General features: G+C 40.5%; 2 protein-coding genes across 4 annotated transcripts in view; both read left to right on the top strand.

Annotated features, from left to right (window-relative positions):
- plch2a (phospholipase C, eta 2a) overlaps nt 1-18,303 on the top strand; it is a 100,782-nt gene extending 82,479 nt beyond the window's left edge. For both annotated transcript variants that reach the window (XM_050064758.1, XM_050064759.1), the window contains exons 20-22: nt 521-600; nt 6,687-7,068; nt 15,509-18,303. In XM_050064758.1, the coding sequence (XP_049920715.1) occupies nt 521-600; nt 6,687-7,068; nt 15,509-17,151 (2,105 nt within the window). In that variant the 3' untranslated portion in view covers nt 17,152-18,303. The remainder of the gene's footprint in view (nt 1-520; nt 601-6,686; nt 7,069-15,508) is intronic.
- A 4,160-nt stretch (nt 18,304-22,463) lies between these two features.
- LOC126402555 (probable glutamate receptor) overlaps nt 22,464-23,560 on the top strand; it is a 31,103-nt gene continuing 30,006 nt past the window's right edge. For both annotated transcript variants that reach the window (XM_050064671.1, XM_050064670.1), the window contains exons 1-2: nt 22,464-22,587; nt 22,753-22,828. In XM_050064671.1, the coding sequence (XP_049920628.1) occupies nt 22,765-22,828 (64 nt within the window). In that variant the 5' untranslated portion in view covers nt 22,464-22,587; nt 22,753-22,764. The remainder of the gene's footprint in view (nt 22,588-22,752; nt 22,829-23,560) is intronic.

Here is a 23,560-nt window from a genome sequence, read left to right on the forward strand (position 1 = left end):
ACACTATTTGGATGCCTACTGCTTTTATTTTGAAGTAAATCTGGTCTTGTTCTTGTGCAGCCTCATGACAGTGTAGCACATAATTTATTTTTTTACATTCTAGAGAACATACATCTATTTATAGCAAAGACACAAGACTAAGTTGGAGACCACATAGGGATAAATGGAAACAGAGAGCTTAGTGTCATCTGCATAGAAGTGGACATTTATGCTGACATGAAGCAAAACAACACAAATACACTCACACATAGACTAAAGCTCTCCCAGGCTGAGCAACTCACACACCCACTGACTCCCCCAAAATAGGCAGAACATCAACCATAGAAGAAGTTTGTTTCACTGCTGATGGATAGAACAGGTATTTCATTTTTTTTTTATTTTCTATCTGCCGAATTGTGTTGGACTCACTGACATTGTGGCTGTCACTGTGGTGTGTGTGTGTGTGTGTGTGTGTGTGTGTGTGTGTGTGTGTGTGTGTGTGTGTGTGTGTGTGTGTGTGTGTGTGTGTGTGTGCGTGCAGGCTATCGCCACGTGTACTTGGAAGGTATGGAGGAGGCTTCCATCTTTGTTCACATAGCTGTGAATGACATCACTGGTAAGGTAGGTACCACTTACGAAGCCAGCTAAAAATATATAACAAATGTGTTACTTTTGCTCTATAATCGAACTTTAAGTCATATGAATCACAGTAGAGTAGGAGTCTTTGTTAATTAGATTCCAACTGATATTGGAATTTTTGGTAGAGTTTTGAATATCCAGTAATCTAATGGCTGACAGGTTTTGTTTTTTGTTTTTTTTGTAAAATATGTACAGTACTTCATGTAAAAGCTCTGGTTAAAATGATAGATACATGACATTATTAACATCATATTTGAAAAAAGTGTTTCCACATTTTGTTAGTGGCCTTGGAGTGTATTAGACTAGTAAGGAGGTCTTGCATAATATAATCTATTATTATCCTATTCTAACTAGAGATGGTGGGAGCCTTACAGAAATATATGTTTGTTGCAACAGAATGTCAAGATGTTTAAAGACCATTTTTAATGATGTACATTAGTAATGTGCATATCAGTAAGACCAGAAAATAGATACCGGGTCCACTTCAAGCTCAGTGCTTTCAGGCTTTCTATAAAAAGTAGATATTAAAGAGGACATTTAGACCATGATGCTTATATATCTTGCCAAATCAGTTAAATATTGCAAGACTTCACTTGGTTTTAAACTTCTGATGAAACACTGGTGTGATATATATTACCAAATACACAAATCCTGTGGGGGAACCATCTGAAGGGAGAGAGGGAACTAGCCAGCTGATGTCAGTCCCCAAAAGGCATAGCTTAAAATTGTATCTAGAGAAACTTCATTGACAAATAATTTGTATTAAGCTGTGAACTAATACAGCAGGATTAGATCTAAATACTAGAACATCATCTGCATATAAAGCAGTTTTATGAGATATCTGGCCAACTACCAGTCCAGATATTGGGGGATCACATTAAATTGCCTTAGCTAATGGCCTGATCACCAACACACATAGCAGTGGGGACAGCAGGCACCCCTGCCTACTCTCTCTTAGAACCTCAGTTTCTTGATCTAACTCCATTGGTGAAGACTAAACTTGTTTTTTTAAGAAATGACTGTACTGAGTGGGACATTTTACAGTTAAAAAGATAAATTTGTCAGTGTCTCGTTGGACAGCCTCTGTATTGGAGATCATGTTTCTTAATGAACTTAAACATATCCTTGGCATTTCAGTGTATCCGCAAGTTCAACACATTCTCACTCCGACCTCGTCACATATTGACCTTTGGTCATGGACTTTCCATGTCAACATATGACATGAAAGGTAACTTGGGTGCGTTGGTTGTTGACATCCTTCAGCCTGTTACATGTATTGCCTGTTTTCAAAATACACTTGGAAATGAGGAAATGTACAGTTTGCATAAGTCTCTTTCAAAATAACCCCACTATACCGGTACAGCACCGCAAATTACCGTTTTTGTCCTTAAACAACAAATGCACATGGTTACATTTTGCCAACACATGCACATGGTTGGATTTGGGGGAAAAGGGTGTGGTATCTTCAATCAAAGAAAAGCTTGGAAACAACATTGACTAAATGTAAAGTATGTAACATTAATTCTGAATTGTTCAGGATGAAACGGTAGGTGATCGCACATGGTAACACCAACACCATTCACAGCATATATGGTTTAATAGTTATATGAAAAGATAGGGTTTTTTTCTGATGCGTTTTACTTATGGCTAAAAGTATATATACTTTATACTGTAGTGTAGTTTTGGAACTGTTTTTTCCCAGAATTTCTGCCCCTTGCTTTCAGTGAAACAGCAAATTTTATTGGTCCTGCATACAATGATATTTTAGCCCATAGTTTGTTTCTAAACAAACTGGCCGGAGGTCAGTAGTCTGGGTTTGTCTCTTTCGTGTGTCAATATGACAGTGTCTTTGTGAACAAAAGTGGCTGTACAGAAATAGTTTCCGACTTTGGTGTGGAAGAACTTGACTGGCCTGCACTGAGCCTTGACCAACATGTTTGGGTTCAACTGGAACGCTGACTGACTGAGCATAAATTTCAGCAGTAACAGTTGTTGATTGAATTGGAATTGTGGCAGATGTATCGACTGTGTGTGTTATCACTGTTATTTCTGTTTTAAAATATCATTCTTGGGTCATAAATAATGCAGTCATTGCTGTCATCACACAAGCTTTGATTTTATTTCCCGTCGACTCTTAAGTTACAATGCACTCAGCTGTCTCCAGCCATGTTGTAAATGACCGCTGTGTTGTTCACATTGTCCTTACTTTGAACTTCCTCTTTCTCAGCTGTTGCTGTGTGCCTCCTGTTGTGATTTCTCTCTAGCCCTCCACCCCACCCATTTTTTCTCTCTGTAACCCTCCACCCCTTCCCTTCTCTGATTTTCGCTCTCTTCCTGTGTCTGTTTGTGATTTCAGTGGACCCCTCTATTTCCAAACGCTCCATTTAGAGGCAGAGCATTGTTAGGAGCCCTGAAGCTGCCACTCAAAACTCAGGTGTAGTGAGACCCAGTCGGCATCTTGCATGAGCCACATGCCACATGCCCCTGCCCCCCCCAATCCCACCTCCACAAACACACACACAGCCCCCTCTTTTCAGCCAACTGCAAGCATTGAAAACGATAAGGCCAACTCATGCCTCACATGAGTTATGAAGGCTTGACCTGCCTGCATTTTCATTGACCCTCCCAAGTAGATCCAAAGTCCTCAACCTATACAGTTGAAGAGTTCAAAAGAGGAGACAGAGATGTGAGTCGGGAAATCTGCCAAGCTGCAGTGACTTTTTGTGACTCTGGTGTTTTTCTCAGAGAGTATTTTTTCCTCTTAACTCAGGAGTTTTTTTTCCCAGTGTGCTGCAGGAGTATTCAGTTCCAGTGCCTTTGAGGACATTGATACTCTTGTTATGTCTGCCCTTGTTTTTTAATGATTTTGTGTGCTATTTCTTTTTATCCCTACTGAGACATTTTCTTTTACAGTTGTTTATTGTCAGATGACTTTTTTTTTTTTTTTCTCTCCAATGCTGTTAATCTTTTTTCTCTGTTTTGTGACCACAGCATTCCAGCATATTAGGACAGTGTCTAATGACAGTTTAAAGGAACAGTCTGACATTTAAAAAGTAAAAAAAAAAGCATTTGCTTTCTTACCCACACTGTTCACAAAGCCGAGGATTAGTTAGACTTTTGTTGTCTGGACACAACTAATTTAGGTTGTGGATTTGAATTGTAGCTGCACCCACAAGCTTTCACTCCGCTTCTTTTGTAATGTCCTTGCTCTTTAAGCATATTACTGTAGGTTGCTATTCTTTCAGCTACACCCTTAGAGTATACCTGGCAATATCCACTGTAGCTGGAGATGTAGGACTGATAGATATTTCTAAGGAAGTGGCTCACAGTCACTGTATCTTGTTTTCCCTGCTTTCTATCCCAATTAGCATGGCTCTGCATATAAAGAACCTGTCTCCTAGAAATAATCTTTTTATATTATGTAATTGCATCAATGATAATGTGGTTTCAACGTTATTGCTGCCTGGATTATGTTCAGAGATTTTTTTTGAGTTAATTAAACTCCACATTTAAGTGCTGCACTGGATTCACAGGGAGGTGGTGAGGGTGTACAAACAAAGCTCAGGACTGTCACACCCGAGTACTGGGTTTGTGTCCACACTCCTGTCTGTGGTTAGGTTTAGGCAACAAAAGCACTTTGGTTAAGGTAAGGGAAAGATTGTGAGTTAGGTTAAATGTTAAAAAATAACACTATGGTCACTTTAAGTGGGTAGTGTATTGCAATATTGCCTATTTTGGTGGAAAACAATTAAAATATGTTGTCAGTGAATGTTTTACTGATTAGTTCCGCTGGGGTATAACTAGTTACATGTAAGAGAGTTACATAATTTAAGTACAAAATAAATGTACCTGTAATCTGTTACAGTTACTGAGACAAAATATGTAATTAAACTACAGTTACTAATCATAATGTAAGTTATTACAAAGGGGTTACATCTGATTATATTCTTTTCTGTAAAAAATGTATATAAAGCATCTTTTTGCCCTGCAGGAATGCTTCCTTGTGGCATATTTCTGGACAATGCAGGTCAGCAAAGTGGTTTGAAAAAATAGAACAAGTACAAGACTCATACACTTTATCTCAGGACTTTATTGCTCAGTAGGGGTGTAAATCACTGGTTTCCGATATTACAAAGTCTGCCACTATAAGACAATACATTTCAGGGGCCTGTGATCGATATTAGTCAGTTGATCGTTGAATTGATATATCAGTCCAGATCAATGGATAGTTAGACCCGTATTGCCCAGTATAAAACATTTGTCAGAAAAGAAATAAGAAAATTATCAAATGTAGTAAGATACATTACTTTGATGGAGTGATAAAAAAATAGTTACATTACTCATTACATTTTTAACAGGGTAACTTGTAATCTGTAACCTATTGCATTTCAAAAGTAACTTTCCCAACACTGACATTTTTGCAACTTAACAGGTAAGACAATTAGCAACATTTCTTTATTGTGTTAATAGAAAATTTGCATGGTGTTACCTTTCGTATTTGCTGTTTCAAATTAGTTCTATAAAAATGTAATTTCTAGGAGACAGCGCTGCATGTGGAGACCCATTGGTCCAATACATAAATTCCAAATCAAATATCTAGACAACCACTGGATGGATTGCTCCAAAAGTTGGTAAAGGCATTTCCAGTTTTTGACCCAAGCTAGGCTGAACATGCCTGGACTTATCTCAGTTCTAGATGAACAGGGTAATGCCAATAATATTGAGCTTTTCATCTACCTCTGGGTGAGATAAGTCTCTTTGCCATAATGTTGGACTTTGTTTTAAGTTCCCTTTTTTTAAACATTTTTTTAAACAAAGACTTTTTTTCCCTCTATATTCTTGTCTTTTTGTCTGTACTGTTGCTTTCCTGTTGATAGTTCTCCAGTAAGCAATTCACCACAGTGGTGAACATTCTGACTGTTTGGATCTACTTCTCTCTCCAAATTGTTTGAAACTTGTGATAACAAGTAATGGCAAGGGTTGTAGGTAATGGCTATAATATGATGCCTTGTCCCACTAAAGCTCCATTTGGTTTGGCATTTCTTTGGACTGGTCCAATGTCATTTAAAAGATTGTCTAACAATGTGAGTTTCACAATCACTGATGTCATTGTCTGATTGTCCTCATCATTGTCATCATTTTTTCCCCTGTCTCTGTGACGCTTGACCATCACCATGCAGCACCTAAAGCCATAGCAAGCATCCACACAGTGTTACTCTTTTTTTGTTAATCTGTGTAATCTTAAGATCACACAAGTGAAAAAAATAGGTAAACAGATGGAAGGCCAGCTTTAATACTGACCATTTTTAGTTACCTTTTTATATTGGTTATCCACAAAAATTCATGTGAAGAAACTAAATTTTCCCCCTTCATCTCAAAGCAACTGTTTTCAGAATTCTACAGTGTTTGAGTATAGCATCCTCATTATTCTGATGGCGTACATTTTTGTATGTACAAAAATAACCTAAAGTTGGTTACTTCTTACCCATTAATGCACTGTTGTAATTGTCAGAAACATTATGGTTCTACAACTAGGAGCACCAAAATGAGAAATTTTCAGTTCCTACACACATAGTCTTTGGCGTCACTGTATTTAGTTGTAGAGACAAACACACCCTTGGCAGCACTTTGTGTGTTTAACTTTGACAGGTAGCTTTAAGCATGTGTTTGCCTAACTATTAATTTACTACTGATACTACACTTGTTGTATACAGATATGCAGGTGCTGAACGTGACAGGCTAACACTTTGAATTTAAGTTGAATTCAAAGCTAGGTTGCATGGATAACAGCTGAATGATCATATTAAAGACTATGAGTGGTCATTCACACGTGTTAAAACAGGAAATGACTTTGGCAAATGGATATTCATGGCTTTTGTTAGTTACTTGTTAAGCATGCTCACTGTACAAATATTGCCAATGTATAATTGCAATAATGCAATGTGGACCAGTGTCACATGCATTATGGAGAATATATGTTCTTGTATATCCTTTCTGTGACTTTTTCATTTTGGTTTGTCAAGATTCGTTGTGTGTTTGATGATGATGTTTTGTTGTGTCTTTGTCAGGCCAGAGCAGCCAGCGGCATAAAAGGGCTGTTTCACAGAAATCCAAAGCAGGCTTCTCTAGACAGCCATGCTGCTGTGCAGCACAGCCGTAAACACCCATTCGGTGCCCACCTGCTGCGCCGCACTGCCAGCGCACCCACCAAAGGCCAGCCCAAAATCAAGAAGGGCTTCCCAGAGATTGCAATCGACACCAAAGACTACAGCTCAGAGGGCGCCAGTGAAGAACGAGAGTCTGAGGACAGGGGCAAGGCCTCCGCTGCTGCCTCTCACAAGCCCACACCACCACAAAATCGCAACAGGGAATCACTGGCATCTCAGCAAGCCAAGAGCCTCTGGGACTGTCCTGATACCAATGGGGCTTTTCACCCCGAGGAGGGTAAAGGTAAGAGCCCACTTTTTGCTCAGCAAAGACCCATGAGTGAGCCTATGAAACGGTCCAGTCGGCTCCGCTTTCATGACCCACTGGACACGAAGCCAGGGGTGTTTGCTCGCGTCGCACTTAATAGCTCAGGCAGGGTGGGCATGTCCTCCAACTGTATTACATGTGTGATCGGCACCAAGGAGAGTCCAGAGGCTGAAAGAAAGGGTCAGGTTAAAGAAAGACAGGAATGCAAGTCCAAAGTGGCAGATGGGGAGAGACAGGAGAGAAGTAACCTCACCTCCTCAACCAAGAGACAAGTTCAGCCAGAGCCCATAGCCAAGCCCCAGCCTCTTGCTGCCCAGACAGAGTCACAGCAGTCTCCTCCCCTCCCTAAGTCATGCACAGAGGCTCAGTTTCAGTACTCCCCCAAGGCTCTCATCCAGCCTATTCCCTTTTCTCGAACCAAAGCCAGGCAAACTATGGGTGCCCAGCATATCCGACTTCAGCCTGAGGCACAGAGGAGCGCTCGATCCCGCAGCGTTCCCAGAAGACGCTGTCCCAACACTGTAACACCAGTGCACAGCCTCACACCAGACTGCAGGACCAACCTCCATTGGCAGCAGGCCACACCCCCCAACTATGGCACTGTTTGCCGGTCAACGTTAGCCCCGCTCACAAACGGTAATGCAAATGAAAGTCTGTCACTCAGTGACAGTAGCAGCTGTGAAAGCTTTGGCAGTCTTAGCAGCTTGGAGTCACCTCCTATGCTGCCTCCACGTTCTGTCCTCGACAGCCGCAAGAGGGCTGTAGGCACCCTGCAGCGCGAGATGAACGCCTTGTTTGCCCAGAAAATGGAAGAGTTGCGCCATAAGTCCCCCCTCTTCTTCACTGGTAAGATATATGTGAGACAGCAATAGCAATAATCCAGTAGCTGCTGTGTAGTGGCTGTAGAGGGCCTTTTATGTCCTGTAGACTGTAGACTTCCAGTTAGCTTCCAAACATCCCAAGACGACCATGAATGTTTGGTAGCATAATGCTGTCAGAATCATCCCTGTACTGTTTACCTCTAAGTAAGATGCACCTTGTTATCCCTTGTGATCCTAGTAGTTTGAGGACAGTCTAAACTTCCAGGTATTTCTTTCCATTCTAAACAAGTAGAGTTTAAGCCCAGCTTTTTACCTAAGCCTTATCACTGATTTCCTATTTCAATAAATTCATTCCAATTTTGAAATTTATCATATTTTTTCTATGCCTTAAAATACAATGTGTGATACTACCCCCATGCTTGACAGATGAAAGAAGTGGTAAGTTTTTAACTCAAAATTAATAGCAGTAGTTTCAACTGAAAGTAGGTATGTTAGTGCATATTGTCTAAAGCAACATAAATACAGAAAACCTGAAGCACACCCTCGTATGACATGTCCCTCAGTAGGCGGTTGCTACAAGTGGTGCAAGTGCTCAGACTGTTTGATGAAGGCTGTTTAATTCAGCACACAACCCAATCACCAGAAAAATGCTGCATTGCATGTTTCTGCAAAACACATATACATTTGATGGCTAACAATTCACTGGAAATGCAGCAGTGACTCACTACAAAACAACTGGGTTTGTTTGTAAAGGCCCGTCCCAATACCCCCCCTTAGCCCTACCCCTAAATTTGCGCGTTCCCGCGAGGGGTAGGGGTGTCCCAATTCCTTTTTGCGTGTAGGGGTAGGGGGCATAACAAAGGATAGTGGGTATGAAATTAGCCCTTTGGAGCGAGGGATTTCAGATGCTGACTTGCCAGTGAGGGGTAGACGTCGCCATGGCTACCACCGAGCAAGAGACGGGGGAAAAAGTTCATACATTGCTAATGTTACCGTCGTCCCCTGTCGCCTGCCGTTCATCAAATGAAGCATGATGAATACAGCAAACGCGATCGGTAGGATTAACTCAGCTGGAGACTCCATTGTAGATGCCGGTTGAAAATGTAGATGGCTCGCAGCTTCCTGCTTAAAATAGTTACGTATGCGTGAACGTAACCTCCGCGGTGACGTAGTGAGTGGTGTCCCAATTCCTAGGGAAAGATTTCAACCCCTACGACTCGTTGCTTCATTTCGAGGGCCAAGGGGTAGTGGGCAAGGGCTAGGGGTAGTGCCAAGGGCTAAGGGGTAGTGGACAAGGGGGGATATTGGGATTGGGCCCTAGTCTCAAACAGTTGTCTGCAGTGGTCTGCAGCTTGGTAGGGGTCTTACATAGGTGATACACCATCCACCATTCCTTTCACCTCTTAATGACAAAGTCAGCTCATAAACTGTGATATGACACAAATGAAACATAAAATGTATCCATGGTTTGCAGAAACGTGCAATGCCAAGATTTTTTTTATTTTTTTGGTGACTGGGCTGCAGTACAACCTGTGAGCCAAATAGTGACACATGGTAATAACCAGTCTGGTCCGTGGGTTGTTTGAGTCCATTCAAAAGTGTGAGACCCACCTGAAATGCTTTGATTTTATGTTGGGTGTTATGTTCACTAATCTGTGCTAGTCATGCCAGCTGTCAAGGTTCTCTGTAAACTTCTCATTGGCTTATAGATAACAAAAACCTGTAATGAATAATGCCTCAAACTTTATTATAATTTTATGTCAAAATAACATCATAAATTGTGTTATATACTATTATAATATAGTTCTATACTATTATATAGTTGAAGTATTCATGGGAATGTCACAGCTCAAACTTATGAAAGCCCATTCTCGTCAGGATATATTTACCTGAAAATGAATTCTAATATGTTGTTTCTTTCCTTTATGGCTGTATATAGAGAAGCTACACTGTAAACCCCAATTCTCCCACGCAACTTAAAATCTTTTTGGAAACCACATGCAGTCAAAAGTAGTTTAGTTTAGTACAGTAACATAAAAGTTTTGAGTACACCAGACACAAAATAAATGTGTCACACAACCCTTATCGACATAATACTGAGTACACATTTTTCATCCTTTTTAAAAAATTATTAAAATAGACGAGCCTAGGTTTCTCGATTGCTAGATTAAGACAAACAGACAAACTCTGAACTAGAAAGTGCTTTTTATTTCACCTCAGCACAACTTTATGATAGACACTCTAAGATCCACACAGGCAGGAGGTCAATCAATCAATCAGTCAATCAATTTTATTTATAAAGCCCAATATCACAATATCACAATTTGCCTCACAGGGCTTTACAGCATACAACATCCCTCTGTCCTTTGGACCCTCACAGCAGATAAGGAAAAACTCCCCCCAAAAAAACCTTTAACAGGGATCCCTCTTCCAGGTCGAACTGATCAACATGATAAATTAACAGTAATTCATATGACAAAATGAGAGAGAGAGAGACAGAGACAGAGAGAGAGAGACAGACAGAGACAGAGAGAGAGAGAGAGAGAGAGAGAGAGAGAGCTGAAGGCTCTGGCTCCTGATCTACTTTTGGAGACTTTAGGGACCACGAGTAACCCTGCATTCTCAGAGCGCAGTGTTCTGGTGGGACAATATGGCACTATGAGCTCTCTAAGATATGACGGAGCCTGACCATTTAGAGCTTTGTAAGTTAGGAGTAGGATTTTAAATTCAATTCTGGATTTTACAGGGGGTCAGAGCAGAAAAGCTAAAACAGGTGAAATGTGATCTCGCTTCTTAGTTCCTGTCAGCACACGTATCGCTGCGTTAGGAATTAGCTGGAGAGTTTTTAAGACTTATTAGAGCTACCTGATAATAAGGAATTACATTAATCCAGCCTAGAGGTAACAAAAGTGCCAATTTTTCTGCATCTTTTCGGGTCAGGATAGGCCTAATTTTCGCAATATTACGCAGATGAAAAAACGCAGTCCGTGAGGTTTGTTTTAAATGAGAATTAAAAGACAAATCTTGATCAAATGTTACTCCGAGGTTTCTTACAGTAGTGCTAGAGGCCAGAGCAATGCCATCTAGAGAAACTATGTCATCAGATAAAGAGTCTCTGAGTTGTTTGGGGCCAAGAACAATAACTTCAGTTTTGTCTGAATTTAACATCAGGAAATTGGAGCTCATCCAGATTTTTATGTCTTTAAGGAATTTTTGAAGTTTAGTTAATTGATACAGTTCTTCTGGCGTTATCGATAAATACAACTGTGTATCATCCGCACAGCAATGGAAATTTACAGAGTGATTTCTAATGATGTTACCTAAGGGAAGCATATATAAAGTGAACAGAATTGGTCCGAGCATAGAAGCTTGTGGAATTCCAAAACAAACTTTAGTACGTAGAGATGATTCATCATGAACATGTATGTACTGAAAACTGAAAAAATCAGATAAATAAGATTTAAACCAGCTTAGTGCAGAACCTTTTGGGCCAATTAAATGTTTCAGTCTCTGTAGCAGAATTGGATAGTCAGTTGTGTCAAATGCCACACTAAGATCTAATAAAACAAGTACAGAGACGAGTCCTTTGTCTGAAGCAATCAGAAGATCATTTGTAATTTTAACTAGTGCTGTCTCAGTGCTATGATACACTCTAAATCCTGACTGAAATTCTTCAAATAAATTATTATTGCGGAGAAAGTCACACAGCTGGTCTGCGACTACTTTCTCAAGGATCTTTGAAAGAAAAGGACGATTAGAAATTGGTCCATAGTTGGCTAACACCTCTGGATCCAGGGTGGGCTTTTTTAGAGAGGTTTAATTACAGCTACCTTAAATGATTGTGGTACATAGCCTGTTAATAAAGATATATTGATCATGTCTAATATGTGAGTGTTAAATAACTAATAACTAATAATTGCACTTATGGTGCAAAATGTCTTTTACCACAACATTAACTGTAATCCATTAGAACCATTGTGAAATATAAAAACATTAATCACCGCTTAATGGATAATGTGTCATTTAGAACACATTTGAAGACAGTCTCTTCAGCTTATGGCCTTAAACACATTGTCTCGCGGCATGCTGGGAAACTCCACCCATTTAGCCCCAACACGCCGCAATATGTTAAGTGCACAATTATAGTGTTGTTTATTGGCCTTCAACTAATTAGGCAAAATTGGCTTTATACATTTTAGTCAAATTAACTCAAAATACAAAAATTGTTGACTTAACATGAAAATTTTCTCTCATCAATAGATTGGGGTTTACAGTGTGAATGAATACGTTTCAGTGTCACGCAGTCCAATACATCATCCCAAGCTACAGCCTCTGACAATCAACAAGTATAGTGATATCTGTAAGTGTAGCAGTTTACATTCTGTTCAAGTCTTGAAATGGACAGTATTTAGTGGACCTACAACAACTGGCTGAGCACTGGAAGTCACAAGTCACATCTGTGCTGGGTCCAGGTGAAAACCCCTCTCCTCCTTCACATGATGTATTTCAGGGGAGTCCAGTTCCTGCTGAACACCAGCTGCTTGCACTAAACCCACTACATTTCAGCCTCTCACAGTCTATCATGTGATGACCATCAGTGTTTTTACTATTGGAATGAATCTAGTGGGGAAAATCAAGTATGTTAAGGGAGATGACTTTAACTTTTCTGGCCACATTACAAAAGCTGTCATGTGCTAACATCTGTTATGTCAGTAATGCTGGCAGATACTGTGCATGTTAGTAAGTCATAAGATAAAACTCCCAACTTTGTTTTTGGTCTAAAGCAAATGCTGTGATGTTTGTTCTTGTGTTGAAATTAAGGTGATTTTTCAATAGCGTCTCTTGTTAAGATGCTTTCTCTGTCCTGTAAGCTGTTTCCTTGCCTCAATTCTCCCTCTTCTCTCCAGTTTTGCTAAACTCCTTTTTTTCCTCTCTGTCCCTTTTGCACGCTCTCTCTGTTACTAGTGCAGAATTGAGGGGATGACCAGACCCAGGTAAACCGCTGAATGCATGCAACCTTTAAACACATCCTGTGAACCTTCAGCTTCACTTCACCCATCAGTCTCTCTGTCTCACCAGCCTGCTTCTCTCATGACCCATATGCCACACCTGGGGGTGGGGGGGTCTGAGGTTTGAAATTCATATTCTTCCCCATTTTATTATTCAAAGTTGCACTAACCAAAAATGACATCACTGGAAGTGATGATAGCACCATGCAACCTTTGTATATTCACCTCATCAAATGGGGCTGCAGGTCCAGACGGGTACACTCAGAGGAAAACACAATTCATCAAACTTTAAATTATGCACATAATCAATAATTTTGCACTGTGTTGTGGCCTGCACAGGGTTTTTTAATGTCTTTAAAGACTATTTTGGTTCATTACAACATGAGTCTTATTTTCATGGTAATACCATTGTCCTCTCCCTGTTATTGCTGAGGTCTGGGGACCCTCAAAATAAGTCTGATAAGTTAAAAAATACGCCTGGAGAGGTTTTAGGGAGATTTTTTGAAGAGAAAATAAAGGTGAGTTGTAAATTCCCCAATCGCTCCATTGTAAACATCCATCACAGCTTAGAGACTTCCTGATGGTCAAATTTGTAAGTTAAGCTGTAATTATTCAGGAGGTTTTATTAAGATCAAGATACCTTTTACACAGCAGACCTGAGAACAAATGATGTAAATACAACATTACTCAAAACAATGCAGTCACTCAAAGTGACTTTTCCACATTAAACTGTCTAAAAATAACTAGATCAATGTTATATGTTTTGTTGAGTTGTGTAAATAAATGATACCATATGTTTCCGACAATGCTGAAATACAGAGGTATATTTAATTTTAATCGAAGACACAGTCCATTTCATTTGGTCATTATAGCCTGTCAGTAGGGTTGCAGTGGTATACCGATTTTAAGGTATACTGTGACATTGAAATTGACGGTTTTCATACTGTGTACATTTGCTTATCTACAATATTTTTTAAAATGCAACTGGACGTAAAATCTCAACTTTATTTGAGTTATTTTCAAAAGGTTTGTGGTTGAAGCCAGAAGCTGGCGCAAGTTGACTTTTTATCTAGTTTTAAGCCACATTTTTGTGATGCAACTTTTAGATCTTTTAAATCATTTTTAACTATATGTTTTAACTATAAAGGATTTTAGCCATCCATCTTCTGGATCTTAAGTTGTTAGAAAAGCTGAGTTAACGTTAGCGACACAATTCGGCTCCAGCCACTGCCATACTAAACAGCTTGGGAGAAACACTGATTTTTGACATGAAACCGCTGTATTCAGTGTTTTTACCAGTTTAAATCACCTGATCTGCTTTGTTATTGTTCTGATGAGACACCCCTAGTGGCAGAAGATTACATATTTTATGTTTAAGTAGTATTAATGTGGAATTGTCATTTAAAGTGTAGTTTAAAGTAATAAGTATCTTGATATAAAGACCAGTAGTTTTACAAAATCATTTTAGGTCAGGTCCACGTATGAGCTTTTTCAAAGGCATCTTACAGCCTTTACTGGCAAATGGAGTTCAACAGACAACTGAGCAAACTCCATTTGTTGATGAAGTCCTTGAGACTCAGTTGAAATCTCAGGTAGGGGCCAGAAACCTTGACTCAACATTATTTTGCCAAGTTTTCTGCAGTGAAAGTGGCTTTGTCAAAAGAACTCCAAATTTAAATTCTGAGTGATCGTACGTGTGTAACTAATTCTTCTGTGTCAAAGGTAATGTGAGGCTGTACCCTCACATCTGTTATTGACTTAAAGTGGAGATCTGCCATTCACATCTCTTCACCAACATCTGGATCTTATGTTATTTAGAGAAAAAAGGTGACTACACATTAGCAAGTGTTGGACTAGCCGCCTGCAGCAACAACCAGTTTAAATCACCGTGTCTGTTTTAGAGAGGAGGAGACGTCTGCCAATTATTCGGCTGACAGTAAAAACCTTCTGGAAGTCTGGATCAGAAAAAGGCGAGCACACATTAACCTATGAGAGGGAAGGGGTGAGCACAAAAACATGTTGTGGGCAAACTGCCCATCTCTGAGTTGCACAACAGCGTCGGAGTTCCACTGATTTGTAATGTGAAACTGATTTATTCAGTGTTTTAAAATACCCAGTCTGTTGGTTTTGGAGAGGAAGAGACCTCTGCGGATAATTTGGCTCCCGGTGAACACCTCCTGATGAATGAACAGGGAGGAGTTTTAGCTTGTTGCAAGTTACCTCTAGATGCCACTAAATCCCCCTAAATCTTATACACTTCACCTGTAATGAATCATATCTGAAGTAAATGTAATAGTGTCTCTTAGGTAAGTTTAAAAACTGTGGTTTCTCAGCACTGACTGGGGGAAAAGGCTGACTGTTTTCTCTCCCACTGACTATATTAAGCCTCATGTGAATCTGTCAAATCCAGCAGATATCTGCTTAATAAGATCAGTATCCAAGCTGATTCTGAACAAACAGATTGGATCAGTGCATCACTAGCTTTCAGGCACATACAGTTAACACTGTTAGAGCCAAAAGGCTTTTACTGACCATAAAGGACATTGATGACAGTGATACATGTCTTTGTTGTCTATCTTTCCACAGATTGTTCCACACTGCAGAGACCAGTTCCTCTTCCACTAATATCTGACAACGCCAGAAACACACGTGTCATCCGTTCAGTCTCCACTCCAGAGGACAACCTGTCCTCACATCACTCCTCATCTCCACCACTGCGCTCACCATCCACAGGAATAAACGCAGAGTCCACACCGGCTGTTCCTTCAAATGGGGCAGTTTGCAATCTGGTCAAGGTGAGCGGAGACCCTACGAAACCGCCCACCCTTTCCAGAACCATGCCATTCCCTCTGACAAACCCTGCTGAGAAAACTGTACCATCACACTGTAGTCAAGACATGCAGGCCAGTAGAAGCACTCATTCATCCATGGAGCACTCACCGAACCAGAGGGAAAACCAAGAAGCTCTGCCAGAGAAGAAGAAAGATACAGCAGAGGTAAAGTCTGAGCCCAGAGTGGAGCCTCCTGCTGCAGCAGCATCCACTGGGACCCCTGCAGCTCAGATAGCTACAGCCAGGAGAGCACTTTTTAGCAATCTACCATCACACACACCAGTAAGGAGAACAAAAAGTGAGGGCCAGGTTCGGGTGGCTGTAGCCTCAACTGGGCAGGCCCAGTCAGCAGTACCAGAGGTCTGCACAGATGCTACCATGAACGACCGCCTTTGGAGCAAGTTGGAGCCAGGCAGCCACCGAGACAGCATGTCCTCCTCCTCCAGCATCTCCTCCAGCGACACCGTCATCGACCTGTCCCTGCCCAACCTGGCCAGGAAGAGCTTCACCAGTCTGCCCACAGCCAGCAGCACCTGTGATCCTCACGGGGTCAACTGCCGTCACTCAGCGTTAGTCTCCTATGATGCCCTGCGAGTCAGCAAGAGCAAGTCCAACCCCAATCTTCAGCAAAGTGAGTCTCCCAAAGATGAGCTCAAGCCCCGCCCCCTTCAGCCACAGGAAGCTTCTGTGGACTCGCCCAGCAGACTAACTCAAAGGAGGCATACCTGGAGCAGGCTCTACATGGAAGGCCTCAAACAGTCATCAAGCAGCAGGCTGTCCTCTGCAGCTACAACCCCAACAGCTACAGCCTCCATGTCCAAAAGTCTCGGAGATCTGACCTCCGATGACATTTCCTGTAACTTCGACAGTAAGTACCACAGCATCAGCCGCAGCTTCATCATTAGGCCAACCAGAGACCAGCTCCGCAAGGGCAGCCCGCAGAAGTCTCGGCCATCCAGTGACCTCACAGAGCAACTGCGAAAGCTGACTGATGTGGAGCCCCTGACCGACAGTGACTTTGCCCCACAAAACAAGCCCAGAAAGGAACAGGAGTTTGTGGATGAGACCCTGGTGCGAAGGACCTCCTCCAGGAGCCAAAGCAGGGTGCGCTACATTGCAAACAGAGCAAAGAAGGCCCAAGAAAGGCAAAAGCTCCAGAGCCTGGTCCAGGGCAGAAGTGCAAGCTTTAGCCTTACTGGTAGCATCGGCAGCGGAAGTAGTGCTAGCCCCATTGAGGAGCGGGGGAATCCCGAAGGCGCGTGTTGCGTGGCCCACAGTCCCTGCACCAGCCTGGACCTGCTGAGTCAGCTCGCCCCCATAGGAGCCCCCTCCCCCAGACAGTCCCAGCCCTCCCCAGACCCTGAAAACAGTGAAGTCTTTTTCATGCTCAAACTCTAAGAACTGGCTGACTTGGAACTGAGTGTGAGAGACACAGCTAGACACTTGTTTGGAATACAGTCCAGTTTCTCTCAAGACCAAACCTTTTTTTCTCTTTTTTTGAAAACGTTGCATATCTTGCAGAATATCTCAGATTATTTTAACATCTCACAGAGAACTGTACTCCACTGAATTAGTAATCCATGAACAGTCGATTCTCCATCTTGTGGCTGTGCAAGATCCATTTTTTAACCTGTGCATTCAGAAAACATTGTCTCGTAGCTGCTGGACAGCAGTTCTTCGAAAAGCAACTACCACAGCTCTGCCATTTGTTTGCACCAAATGTTAGATAATTGCCAGAATGTATTTAGTGAACGATACCAGTTTTTAAATGGTCGTTTATGTTGACTGTGATCTATTTTTATTTACTTTACATGAGCATACAGTAGCAATAGATCACAACTAGAGGACAGGATATGAACTGACCCATTATGTTTATTTAAATATAATGGTATACTTTGACTAAGTTGAAAATTAGATACTTCATGTCAAGGCATTTTTATCAGCCCATCCATCCACTAGCAATATTTAGAAAATGATGGCATGGTATCATGTTATTTTTTGTTTGACATTTTGATGCTGAGGCTTGTTTCACGTCTTCGCTGAAAAAAATTTAATTATTATTGCAATGCAGGATAAAATGTCTTACTTTTTAGAATTTTTTGTGTAGTGGTTACATTGTAATTCGACCAAACTGCCAATATTTTGCTAACCTTCCGGATTTGTGGCATGTCACAGCACTGAGATCATTTACTTGAAAGCAATGGTAGACTCCTCCATACAGAGTTTAGCCCTTTTTAGTTGACTGCATGTCTTTTATGCACTGTAATGTTAATCCTAAGGCTGTGCTTTATTTTACAAGGACTTTTTATATGATTTGTTAATATTCCAAACTTGTTTTTCGGATCATCTGACGATGGTCACAAGAGCAACCTGTCTGAAACCCTGTGTCCTCATCTGACCGTGGTACCGTGGTACTAATACAAGATGAAAATGATCTGTATCAAAGCACGTTTATTTGTTGATCTACTGTATTGTTTGCACTGCTGTGTCAGTTGTTTGTGCAAAATTTTAGGGACAATATTTAATTCAAACAATGTAATTATGACCCAAATAAATCTCAAATTAATATTATTGAATGTTCACAGCTCATTTATTTCATTTACACTCCATCTACCAACAGCTGTGTTAGTTCAGAGACAAGTCATTAACAAACCAGTGAAAGTGAGCTTTATACAAGCTGACATGTAAGCCTTTGGCCTTGGTTTTGGCAGGGTCTGCTCAGTGCTCTAATTTGGACTCTGCTTGGGTCTGTTTACCAGCCATCACCTCTTTCAACCTCCCTGGCAAACAAATCCCCAGACCCCCTGCAGGAAGGGAGAATGTTCCAGAACAAAGACTTGACGTTGCACAAGAGACGACAAGCTCAACCAGTCGTTAAATGAGAAAAAAAGTATACTTTATTGTTGCTTGCCACCCAAGAGACAGAGCACTTTTGTATTTTTCATTAGTTGTTTTTGTTTCTTTTTTAAGTTTTGTTTTTAATTCTTCTCAGTTGGTTTCTAGAGTGGGTTTGCTCTTTTTGAGGTGAGTGGTATTTTTTTGTTTGAAGGAATACATCACACAAAATGACCATTTGTAAATCAGTTAGTCAAGTTGTTGAACATGTTGAATTTGTGAGGAAAACTTTTAACAACAAAACTATCAAAACTTTACAGACTCACACACAACTCGTGCAGTATAATCCAAGTCTCATCTATCCAGTCTTATAATCTGTACTTCCCAAACACATGCATTTTCACTAAAAAACCTTAGTGTTTAAACTTATCTCTGCTCTCTTCATGTAAAACTCCAATATTATGTTTTGTAGTAAAATTGAGAGTTTGCAAATGGATGTTTTAATACAGTTTTGTTGTTAAACATGGTCCCCAATAAAAATGCGAGAAAAACAAAATTTTCTTTACGAATTCAACATAACACAGCGTGACTAATTTACAAATGGTCACTTTGCCGGTTAAGTATTCTTTTAAAACCAGTGATTCCCAACTGGTCCAATGGGGTCCAGATTGCTCTCGTCATTAGTTTGTAGTCCACACAGTTTAATACATTCAGCATCATACTTGCGTTTGGCCATGTCGTCGAGCTAGTTTGCTGTCTCCGTCAAGTAACTGTCCATTATTCACTCACTCTACAGCAGGAAACAGTACTTCAAAATAAAAGCTTTGTGCTTGAAATTCACTGTACTTAAAAATAAAGTGTTTTTTTACAAACCTGACATGTTCTCGAGTCACTTGCGGTCCGTATAGAATGGACTTGCGTCTCACTGTTGGATCATGACCCACCAGTTAGGAACCACTGCTTTAAAATGTTCAGCTTTAGTTTAGTTTTTATTAGTGTCACCATTAGTTTTTTGTTTGTGTATTATGACATGGGGGTATATTCAGTGGCAAGATTTGCGAGGTTAATAGGTAATTCAATACAAACTCTACTCTTTGTGAAGCCAGTAGGCTGACAGTCATGTAGACATCCCAACGTCAATAAACATGCAAAAATACTTCCTCATGTTTGATAAATTTGACCAAATTGACAAACTGAAGGCATTTCCTTAGTTTTGTAAGTAAACAATATTGTTTCCATTACTGTTTTTTTTTCTCTGAAATTTAGTCACAATTTATTTTTCAGTTAACTCAAATGTTTTTTTCACACCTAGTTATCGTTTTTAAGTTTAGCCATCTACATTATAATAACCTTGGACCCAAGATCCGATGTTAAGACAACAAAACTATTTACTTAGGGTTGTTATGACTGTGGATTATGTAATAAAATCCAGTCGTACTTTGGCAGGTTTTGTAAATTCCCCAAAGTATTCTAAGTATTCAGTGTTTGCTTTGGAATCAGTCTTTGGCCAGATTGAAACCCTTATGTAACAGCATGTACGCTCTGGGACAAACTATCCCCTGAAACCTCATATAATGGTAACATTAGTGATGGATTCATGCATACCTTCTGAGGAAGCTAATTAAAATGTGTTGGTCAGCTTCCTTGACAGCCCCTGTAAGTCTTTCTCAGGACACTGATTTGTCAGTCAAAGGTTTGTCCGTTGTCTAGTGTGTGGTTTCAAAAGCTGATGGCCACCTCTGGCGAGCTGTCAGACACTGCCAGGCCTCTCTTCCTCAGCTCTGTAGGACTTTGTGAAGCGCGACATGCTCATTTTAGCGCCACAGACTTGGCTCCAGCCAGCACACAAACACAAAAGACAGCTTCATTAGGATTCCAAGAAAACCACAGAGTCCCTCTTAGAGCCATATTTATCTAGACAATTTGGCACGGCTTGGCCTCTCAACTGGAACCTCACAGCCCTGTATAGCACTTCAGGCTTAAGAGAATGTTTTTGTCTCACAGAGTGAACGCAGCTCCTCCTTTCATCATGAAATCACTGACTGTTTTCCAGGGTTTTTTGCTAATGAATCAATTTAGTTTGTGAGATTCTGCTAAAACCAGTAGAGATTTTTTGAAGACAAAGAAACAGGACATGTTTTTGTGGATAATACTCTAATATGAGTTGCTGTGTTTACAAATACTTCCAGGTCGAAAACCAGCAGAGTTTAGCTATATATATATATATNAGAGTTTATATATATATATATATATATATATATATATGTATATTTAAATATCACATTTTTCATGTCACTATATCACCGTTTAGACTAATCTGATGATTGTAAAGTCTATAAACACAATGATTGATCAAACATTACTATTTCTGTGTGCACGATTTGTAATAAATAACATGGTTATCGTAGATTAGCTGGGCTAACCGTTAGCTGTTAGCCCCATTAGCGGTGTCTGTAGTAACTCAGTAACTCAATAAACGGTCCGTGAAAAAAATATTTTTTCCAGCGGATATCTTAGNAAAAGCCTCCTGTTGTCGGATACGACATGAAACTACTCCAGTTAGCTCAATCATGTTGTAACTAAGACATCCGCTGGAAAAAATATTTTTTTCACATTGACGAGACGGCGTTTTGGGTAGAGCACATCCAAAGGGTTCCTGGTTTGAACCCCAGGGTGAGGGAGCACCTTCTCTGCGGAGTTTGCATGTTCTCCCCGTCATTGCGGGTTTTCTCCAGGTACTCCGGCTTCCTCCCACAGTCCAAAGACATGCAGGGTAATTGGTGACTCTAAGTTGCCTGTAGGTGTGAATGTGAGCGTGAATGTTTCTCTGTGTTTCATCCCTGTGATAGTTTAGCAACCTGTCCAGGCTGTATTCTGCATCTCGCCCAGTGTCAGCTGGGATAGGCTCCAGCCCCCCACGCCCCCCAACAGGATAAGTGGTCACAGAAAATGAATGAATGAATGAGTATGAAGCTCAAGGAGAGTAGGAACACTTCATTCCTACCTGTCAATTAAGGCTTTCATTACACACATTGAAAGGGAGTTACAGTTTTTGCCATCAACCCTACAGCTAATCAGGCAATATGTTTCAATAGTACGTAAATGTTAGCTGACTAGTTTACTTTACCGTTATGGATAAGTGATGCACAGTGGTTTAGGATAAGCTAGCTTAGGGGTACATTGAAAAAAACATCATAATAGAGTTTGCCTATCAAAAAAATTGCCAGTGGAATATTCCTTGGACCCTAACAGAAGTCCGGGTTAAGCCCCAAATGTCCTCAAATCCTAGAAAAATCCTTACATACAGATACGGGGCTGCTAACTGGCCCCTGGCGTCCTGTCATTTTGCTTAAGTGGACCCCAGGTTTCCCTGGCTTAGAGTTTATTATTTATCACCCTGAGGTCAAATTGTAAGATGACAAGCTATGCTATTTTGTTTGTTACATTATCAGATGTTCTGTATTAGAAAGATTGAGGAGTCCCCAGGGTTAGTCAGGAGGGAGACAAAAATGTACTCCAAAACAAAATCTCTTCCTCTGACTCCATCTGTAAGCTCACTGTTGACCGTTTACCCTTCATTCTGAAAGTAGTGGGCTAAAAACAGACCTACTGACCCCTCAAAATGTTTATAATAATTACTAAGACAGCAGTTTGCTGTAAATAATTCTGTTCTATTTTATTTTCTTTCAGTTGGAATGGTGGGAGGAAGAAAAATGTGGTTTGCCTAAACATGTAGGCGTAATATACATCCTGCTCTGATAATTAGATATCATATTTGTTCAGACTTTATTCTGCCAAGTCCAACAATCATGTGTTTCTTCTCCCTTTGAGGTTCTATCTCCTCCCCTCTTCTGCTCCCCCATATAAACCCCACAACATTCTTCTGCACACAACCCTCCCACTGCACACTTGCAAGACTTGTGAATTTCTTACACATTTTCCCAGTCATCCTTCACACAACTCAAGGTTTTAGTTCCCACTACACCTGACGTCACTGAGGTAAGGAAACTTCTGTTATATAGCAGTGTTGACAATTTGTATAAGTGTTTTATTTAGTGAGTAAAATTTATAACATAACAAGCATATCATCCCTGAAACGACTGAGAATGTTAGATGTGAAAATCGAGATTAATAATCATGTATTAAAGAATCTGTTATTTTCAGGGTCGTGTCAACATGACAGGCTGCATGGCTCTGGTCTTCTGTGTGGCAGCCCTGACTGCATGGATAGTCAGTGCAGGTAAAACTAATCACACAACCTGGCATTGCCATACATGATTACACACAGTTCATTTGGATCAATACATCACATTTAAGACTGTCATGATTCATGTCTTTGTAGCAGAACATAGTCCTCAAGTGTTAGTTACTTCCTGTTGAACTGTGATATGGTGTGATGGATATAACCAGTTGCAAATGATGCTGAACAGCCCCCTATTTCAGGACTGAATCGCACATCTTTTACTGCAATATTTAGTGTTGTCTTTGCTAAAAAGCTAACAAAATGTCAATTAATTAACTAGCTATCTCTCTTAAGTGGTTAAAAAGGCATATTAGACAAAACTCAGGCTCTGTTCCTTTGTTCTCTCCGGGTCATGCAGATTGCTCACCTTCTGTAGCAGCAGGTGGACCTGAAGAAACAAACCCAGTAGCCACTGCTCAGTGTCACACACACATTTTCCGTTTTAAGATTTTTATGTGACTTTTATTTATTTTATTTGACCATTGTACTATTGTTGAAAATGTAACTTTTTTTCCCTGTCTTTTACATCTTTCATTTTTGTTGTGTGTTGCATTGTGGTACAATTGTGTCTGCCAGCATTGCACACCATAGCCATAATGTAGATGCTATGTACAGATATTGGAAAGGGAAGAATTTTAAAAAAACAAGTTATGTGCAATGAGCTTATGCAGGGTTTTGGAGAATTGTCCAGTATCAATGTTGCCTGGCAATGGGGTTGGACTGTATTGG

Source organism: Epinephelus moara, chromosome 16 (genome assembly GCF_006386435.1).
Source record: "Epinephelus moara isolate mb chromosome 16, YSFRI_EMoa_1.0, whole genome shotgun sequence".
NCBI classification, from domain to species: domain Eukaryota; kingdom Metazoa; phylum Chordata; class Actinopteri; order Perciformes; family Serranidae; genus Epinephelus; species Epinephelus moara.